Raw genomic sequence first — 8,231 nt, forward strand, 5'->3', positions numbered from 1 at the left:
ATTACAAATGTAATTACATATACGTTTATTAAAAAGGATAAGTACAATGTAAAAACATGTATTTACACAATAAGTACAGTGTATCAAATGATTAATTAAAATGTAAGCACATAGTAGTGAAGGCGACCTAATGTAAAGTGGGACCCAAAATCTTTATAGGTAAGTATAACCCTTCTTATTAAGTTGTATATCGCTGTGTTTTAGTAGTTGACACATTTAGGCAGAGGACAAATATTCCAAAACTTACAAAAGAAATGTGCACAAATCCACACTTTCACCATTCAGACATCTTTTTACTGGTATCCCCTTTAATAAATTACTTCTGGTTGTTTTATTATAATTTGTAAATCACTTGGGATCAAAGAAGCATGTTAGAATGCACTTATCCACACTTAGAAAATCACCTTAACTTGTCTTGTCTCAGTCCACCTTAAATCCAGATGAGGCTGTCATAGACAACTGCCAGTCAGCCAATCAGAGCGGCTCATACAGTCATGCAGCCCAGAGTCCATGCCGCTGCTAAAAACAACATTAAGATAACAACACAGATACTTTTTGTAGTAGTAGTTTCGGTGATTTAGTGTGGTTTATCACACCTGGGGCAGACTTTTATTCAAAGTAGGCTTACAAGACATGATGGCTGATGGTGAGGATGTTTTTGAAGGGGATGCTGAAGAAGTCCCATCGGTCCCTGAACCACAGCTCCCAAACGCTACTGCAGCTGGTATGTTATGTCATTATACCTGTGTGATCTGAATGGCCGAAAAACATTCATATCAGGTTTCAAAGCCAGATGCAGATCAATTAGGGACTCTGTAAACCATATAAAACATCTTAAACACTAGCTAGAGATTCATATTCAAAACACTTACATTGCTGAAACTAAATTTATTATCTAAACTTGTCGGCTCTCACAGAACGTTAGCGTTTTTGCGTAAAAGTTTTGCGAGTAGTTTCTCGCAAAACGCAAAAGCAATTATGAAAATAAGACTTGTTTTTAGTTAGGCTTGTTATTAATTTTATTCTTGCACATACAGGCACTGTAGCTGCACAACCTAGGAAAAGTGTTTCTGGTTATCACGTCCAAAAATGGTAATCTTTTTCAAACATTTTATTAAGAAAATAGTAGTTGATGTCGGAAATATCTTTATAGAACGGTCTGGTTAGTTACCCGGATGCGCGGCCATATTGGCGATACTCGGATGTAAACAACAGCAAGGTTTGCTCGGTTAATGTACTACTGAATATGTTGCTCTGATAATTGATGTTGTCTAAACCATGGAAAAAACGTGTGAAAGTAGCTAAATCGTATAGAGAAGGACGGAAAGGGTGCAATATTTTGACCAACTAAAGTTAATAGGTGGTAAAAATAAGTGTGAGCGGTATTAATAAAGATATTAGCCTAATATTTCACCTACCTGACCAGAAATGATTAGAACAAACATGAATGTTGTCACGATTCTTGCCCTGGAAATCCTGGTTGAGTTTGGCCAACCACAAACGCCTTTTGTTTCTTAGACAGTTTTTTGCAATTTTCTCCTTGATTTGTTATAACTTCTGGCAGTCTATAGTACTCCAAGTGTTTTTCCTGGTCTGACTGATTAGTACAGCCAAAACATGACAATAATTTATCATTTTCAGTAGCATTAATCAGCAAATTATTCAAATTTCCTTCAGTTTAGTGGCATTGTTTACAGTCAGTGCCGCCAACAAGGCCGATCGATGACACGTTGTGAAAACACTCAATATGAGAAAAGTCGGAAGTTATGTATCTTAAATGGATAGTTATTATTATTATTATTTGGCATGGATATCACAATTACATTGGACAAACCATATGTATTTGCTTAAGTGTTTAGGCACACATGCTAATTTTCAACACCTGTCCAAGGGAGGCTAGTTGTTAAAAATAAAAAATAAAAATAATAATAATAATAATTATGAAAAATAAAAATATTAATAGCAACACAAACAGAAAAATTATATTTACATACACAAGCTGTAAAGCAAAGGCAACATGATCAACCAATAACCTAATAATAGACTGTAAGCATTGCTGTTTTGTTTTTAACCATTGTTTGAGTCCTCTATTAAAAGTATTCCCATGGTTTTCTCATTTTAAATTAGTAGGTAAGGCATTCCAAAGTTCTGGCCCCTTCACAGAGAAAACAGACTGACCAAAAGAGGTCTTATACTTTGGAACAAGACAGTTCACCACTAGTAGTGGCTTGTGTGTTTACCCTATGAGAGCTCTGACGCCTACAGATTACAGTTTACCCAAAAATTAAAATTCTGTCATTAATTACTCATTACCCTCATGTCGTTCCAAACCCACAAGACATTCATATTCAGAAGGTGCGTCTTGGTACTCCCATGAATGGCAGGAGAGACTGACGCATAAGAGAAGAAATTGTTGAATAAAGTTAAGTTAAATAAAATAAATAAAGTGTTCACGTAGCATCATGACATTAAGTTTCAACCACTGATGTCACATGGACTATATTAATGATGTCTTTACTAGGTTGTTTGAACATTTCAGTTGCATTGTTTTCTATGCAAGGTCAGAAAGCTCTTGTATTTCATTCAAAAAATCTTAATTTGTGTTTCGAAAATGAACAAAAGTCTTATGCGCTTGGAACAACATGAGGGTGAATAATCAATGATAGAAATTTTATATCTGGGTGAACTAACCATTTAAGACACGTTTAGATACAACTGTGTGGATTTAGTTTCAGCAATGTACCTCTATGGTGTCTCTAAGTGCATAAATATGAATCTTGTTCTCACAAGCATCAAATATTGATTATGTAATTGACTTGATCTGGTCTGTGTCTCTCTGTTAGGCCGTAACCTGAGAGGATGGCTTCAGGAGCAGTTCGGTGACAAGCCTCTGGAACCGTGTGAGGACATGAGTCTACATAACGCTGCCCATGTAGGAGATCTAGACACTCTTAAGACCCTCCTGCAAGAAGACGGCTTCAAACTGTGAGGGTTTTTCTCTGAATGATTCATTAACATTGGCCTGTTTTCTAAATGCATGTTATCCACCTTTATTCTTAAACGTAGAAGTAAGCTTATGGGCTAGACTTCCTTTTCATTATAGAAGTGTGTTCAGAATTAAGATAATACATTAAAATAACATGGTAAGACATACCAATTTGCAGTATCAAGCAGCAAAACAAGCAGTTTTGTAAAGCTAAAAATATCTGGATGCGGATGAGACTGGAAGCTAGACCCATAAAATTTACAAATGGTTGTGCCCGTTCTTACGGCAATAATAAGGTGAATAGATTATATTGTAACCATTTCATCCATGCATATATATTTTTTGACCTTGTACTGTTTAATAAAAAAAATATCATACATCTTTTTTCAGTGTGTAACATTGTATTATTTTTAGGCGGATCAATGAGAAGTTGATTTGGTCCTGTGGTTTGCTGCCGTGCACGCCACTGCGTATTGCTGCCATGATGGGCCACAGAGAGTGTGTGGAGTACTTGATCTCTCAGGGAGCTGCAGTGGACCTGGTGGATGTGAAGGGTCAGACTGCTCTATACATGGCTGTGGTTAATGGACACCTGGACTGTGTGAAGATCCTCCTGAAAGCCGGTGCTGATCCAAACGGCAGCTTTCATCACCGGAGCACCCCAATATACCATGCTGCACAAGTGGGCCGAGTAGACATTATACAAGAGCTGATCAGGTGGGGATATCTCTAAAAAAAAGTTTACATACATCTTGCAGAATTATTTTACCGCAATAAGAGGGATCATACAAAATGCATGTTGTTTTTTATTTAGTACTGACCTGAATAAGACAGTTCACATAAAGGATGTTAACATACTATATAGTCCACAAGAGAAAATAATAGTTGAATTTATAAAAAAATTACCCTGTTCAAAAGTTCTTAATACTGTGTTCTTTCCTGAAGGATCCAAAGCTATGATTTTTTGTTGTTTAGTCAAAAAGTCTCTTGTTTCTCCTGAACAGTTCAAACTGAAAAATCCTTCAGGTCCTTTGGTTTTACCGCATTTTTGTGTATTTGAACCCTTTCCAACAATGACTGTATGATTTTGAGATCCATCTTTTCACACTGAGGACATTACTAACTATTACAGAAGGTTCAAACGCTCACTGATGCTTCAGAAGGAAAAACGATGCATTAAGATCTGGGGGGTGAAAACTTTTGAACAGAATGAAGATGTGTACTTTTTTTTATTTTGCCTAAAAATCTTTTCTTTTTTTTTCATTTAGTACTACCCTTCAGAAGCTACAGAACATACATACATGTTTCCCAGAAGACAAAATAAGTATAATTTACCCTAATCTTCAAATTCAAAAAGTTTTCACCCCTTAATGCATTGTGTTTCCTTCTGAAGCTTCAGTGAGTGTTAAACCTTCTGTAATAGTTGCATATGAGTCCCTCAGTTGTCCTCAGTGTGAAAAGATGGTTCTCAAAACCATACAGTCATTGTTGGAAAGGGTTCAAATATGCAAAAATGCTGAAAAAACAAAGAATTTGTGGGACTTTTCTGAAGAACAGCGGGCAGTTCAGGACACAAAAGGGACTCATGAACAACTATCACTAAACAAAAAAAAAAACAGCTGTGGATAATTCTGGTAACAACAGTATTAGGAATCAAGTGCATGTACTTTTGAACAGGGTAATTTTGATAAATTCCACTATTATTTTCTCTTGTGGATTTTATGTAAACCTCTTTGGTGAAATATCTTATTCAGGTCATACTAAATAAAAAATAGCATGCATATTTTGTAAAAGGAATTAACATTTTGCAGATTCCACAAGGTGTATGTAAACTTTTGACCTCAGCTGTACATAAAATAATACAAAATTATATGAATTATTTCAGACTTTTGACTGCCGCGTGTGTGTGTTATGATAACGCTGATTCCCCTGAAATACACACAGGTTCAATGCTGACATTGATATTGACCACCGGCTGGATCAGAGGTCTATGTTCGGCGCCCGCACTTTGACAACTCTGGCACCCTGTCCGCTTTTCATCAGCGCTGCATATCACCACCTCCCCTGCTTCCGGATGATTCTGAATGCCGGTGCCAACCCCAACTACAACTACAATGGCCCCATAAACATGGAAGTGCTGCTCAAGGGCCGAGCCTCCTGTATGCTGGATGCAGTTCTGAAACTCGGATGTGAACCGGCTTTCGTTAGCTTGCTGCTGGATCACGGAGCTGACCCGTATCTGGTCACCTGGGACGAGCTTGATCCTGACACCATGGTTCGCATAAGGGTCAACGCTGAAGCTCTTCATGTTTACCAGGAGGCCAAAAGTAAGGTGTTCTTGATGTCATGATGTTATTGGGTCACTTCTATTATGCAGTGCAAATGTTTTTTATAGTGAAAATTCCAAAAATATATATCTTTTTTCATCAAAACCTGGAAATACATGGAAGGTTTTATAACAAAGAAACAAGCTCACAACTTTTAAACACGGAAAGTTCGTTTTTCAGTATCAGAGGTAGGTGAACATTTTACATGTTCAGTGGATTTTAGTCATATGCTGTTCACTTTTAATTCTGGAAGTTTATTAAACTTTTTTTTATTAATTAATCTTTTATTTCTTTATTCAAATTCTTTGAAACGATGTTGTTAATGTTAGTTTTTGGTAATTTAAATAAAGATAAAATTAAATTAAATAAATAAATATTAAAGGAAAAACTTAAATAAATGTAAAAAAAGAAATTTGAAATAAGTTTGTAGAAATAATTACATTTAAAACTGGAAAAAAAATTTACACTTCCAGTCAAAAGTTTTTGAACAGTGAGATTTTTAATGTTTTTTAAAGAATCACTTCTGCTCACCAAGCTTGCATGTTTTAGATCCAAAGTACAAGCAAAAACAGTATTTTTTTTTTTTAAATTACTATTTAAAATAACTGGTTTCTATTTAATTATATATTTTAAAATGTAATTTATTCCTGTGATTTTAAAGCTTTTTTAGCAAGTTTTTAACATCGTTACTCCAGTCTGTAGTGTCACATGATTGTTCAGAAATCATTCTAATATTCTGATTTTCTTTATTATTATTATGTTGAAAACAGCTGAGTACAATTTTTTAGGTTTCTTTAAAAAATAGAAAGTTCAAAAGAACAGCATTTATCTGAAATAGAAATCTTTTGTAACATTGTAAATCTTTATCATCACTTTTAATCAATTTAAAGCCTCCTTGCTAAATAAAACTATTATTTTCTATCTCTTTCCCCCAAAAATATGTATTGACTTCTAGCTTTTGGATGGTATAGTGTATAACACTACAAAAGCTTTTTATTTAAGATAAATGTGGATCTTTGGATCTTTCTATTCATCAAAGAATCCTGAAAAAAATTACTGTTTCAAATATTGATAATAATAATAATAATAATAATTTAACAATAAAAATGTTTCTTGAACAGCAAATCAGCGTATTAGAATGATTTCTGAAGGATCATGTGACACTGAAGACTGGATTAATGATGCTGAAAATTCAGTTTTGATCACAGGAATAAATTACATTTGAAAATATATTCAAATAGAAAGCAGTTATTTTTTAAATAGTAAAAATATTTCATAATATTACTGATTATGCTGTATTTTGGATCAAATGAATGCAGGCTTGGCGAGCAAAAGGGAATTCTTTAAAAAACATTAAAAATCTTTTGACTGGTATAACAAAATGGCAACTATTACTGTCAAAATGGCAAAAGCACATCAAATTAGTTGGGTTGATTGTTCGGTATAACTTCAAAAATGATCTTTTCATGACTTTCTTTGAGGCCTGACCTGTGCTCGCTAATTTTGTTTTCCAACACAGAAAACCCGAGGAGACTGATGAAACTGTGCCGCATTACGATCCGGAAAATCATGGGCAAGAAGCGTCTATCGTGTATCTCTTCCCTTCCGCTGCCTGAAACGGTCATAAAATTTATGTTTCACAAGGACTGACGCAACTCTGCTTCTGCATGTAACTCAAAGTTAACTTAAAGTTGCGAGTGGCCACTCACTCTCTAACACTACTTACATAGAAACCAATGACTTCCACAAGACTGGAAGCTGTGAAGGCAAGGTAATGGTTTTTTTGTGTTGATTTTGGGGGGAAATCTGTGGAATGAAGCTGAGAGTATTGCACACTTATTGTGAGTAGAATACGTAAGCATATTAGCAAAAATGTTTAATATATGCGCTGCTGCTGCCAGTTTAAGATTTAAGTTTGCACTGTGCCAAAGAACATGCTTACCTGTAGTAAAATCACTGTAACGCACTGCCTTTTGTGGCTTATTGCTTTAAAGAAGGTCAATATTGAACACCACTTATATTGAGATCTTAATTTTAAACTTTGTTTTGTTATGTTAGCTTGTGCAAACAGCTGTTACAGCACTACAGTAATATACAGACTATTTAATATTATTAGTTATGATAGATATGTTATTGGTGATATGTTCTTATATCACCTACATTTGATTATATTGCTGAAAGTTGCCTTACATATTCTCTGAATATATTTTTTGCAATATTGACAGTGTAAAGAATGTGTATTTCTGTACTTTATTGAAGTAGCTTAGACTTTCCTTGAATATTTCGGTTTGTTGCAACTTTTTTGTTTACCTCGCTACAAATTTTTTCCAGATAAATAGTTTTTTCTTTAATCGATTCTGATTGTCTTGATATTAATAACCCTGATTAAAATGTTTTCATTATTTAAAGAAGCGTGAAGAGTGGAGAAATAGAAATATTTAGAAATGTTACAAACATCTTCAGTTACTTTAAGTCAATTTAATGCATCCTTGCTCAATAAAAATATTTATTTATTTAAATTGATTTACATTTTTACTTTTTCATTTCATTGTGTACAATTTAAAAAAAATATATATATTATTATGTTTTACTTGAAGGAGCAGTTTACTTCCAGAATGAAAATTTCCTGAAAATTAACTCACCCCCATCTCATCCAAGATGTTCATGTCTTTCTTTCTTCAGAGTAAGAAATTAAGGTTTTTGAGGAAAACATTCCAGAATTTTTGTCCAAATAGTGGACTTCAATGGGAGCCAACAGGTTGAAGGTCCAAATTGCAGTTTCAATGCAGCTTCAAAGGGCTCTACATAAGGGTCTTATCTAGTGAAACAATGTCATTTTCTTAAAAAAAGAAAAGAGAAAAATCCTGGAAGGTTTTCCTCAAAAACCTTAATTTCTTGTTGATTAAAGAAAGAAAGAA

At 34.3% G+C, this 8,231-nt stretch overlaps 1 protein-coding gene across 1 annotated transcript; it reads left to right on the top strand.

Moving 5' to 3' along the window:
• Positions 1-507: 507 nt before the first annotated feature.
• LOC141341034 (ankyrin repeat and SOCS box protein 1-like) lies at positions 508-7,800 on the top strand. Its single transcript, XM_073846171.1, has 5 exons — positions 508-724; positions 2,844-2,985; positions 3,401-3,703; positions 4,931-5,313; positions 6,833-7,800. The coding sequence occupies exons 1-5, from the start codon at positions 634-636 to the stop codon at positions 6,961-6,963; spliced, it is 1,050 nt and encodes a 349-aa protein (XP_073702272.1). The 5' UTR covers positions 508-633; the 3' UTR covers positions 6,964-7,800.
• Positions 7,801-8,231: the final 431 nt, after the last annotated feature.

Source organism: Garra rufa, chromosome 8, assembly GCF_049309525.1.
Source record: "Garra rufa chromosome 8, GarRuf1.0, whole genome shotgun sequence".
Taxonomy (NCBI): domain Eukaryota; kingdom Metazoa; phylum Chordata; class Actinopteri; order Cypriniformes; family Cyprinidae; genus Garra; species Garra rufa.

What these genes read in the sequence shown, in the direction of transcription:
- LOC141341034 (XM_073846171.1), top strand. Translation starts at nt 634, where the DNA reads ATGATGGCTGATGGTGAGGATGTTTTTGAAGGGGATGCTGAAGAAGTC. An exon ending in CCCAAACGCTACTGCAGCTG is followed by an intron (nt 725 to 2,843) that starts GTATGTTATGTC and finishes TCTCTCTGTTAG; the next exon opens with GCCGTAACCTGAGAGGATGG. An exon ending in ATTATACAAGAGCTGATCAG is followed by an intron (nt 3,704 to 4,930) that starts GTGGGGATATCT and finishes AAATACACACAG; the next exon opens with GTTCAATGCTGACATTGATA.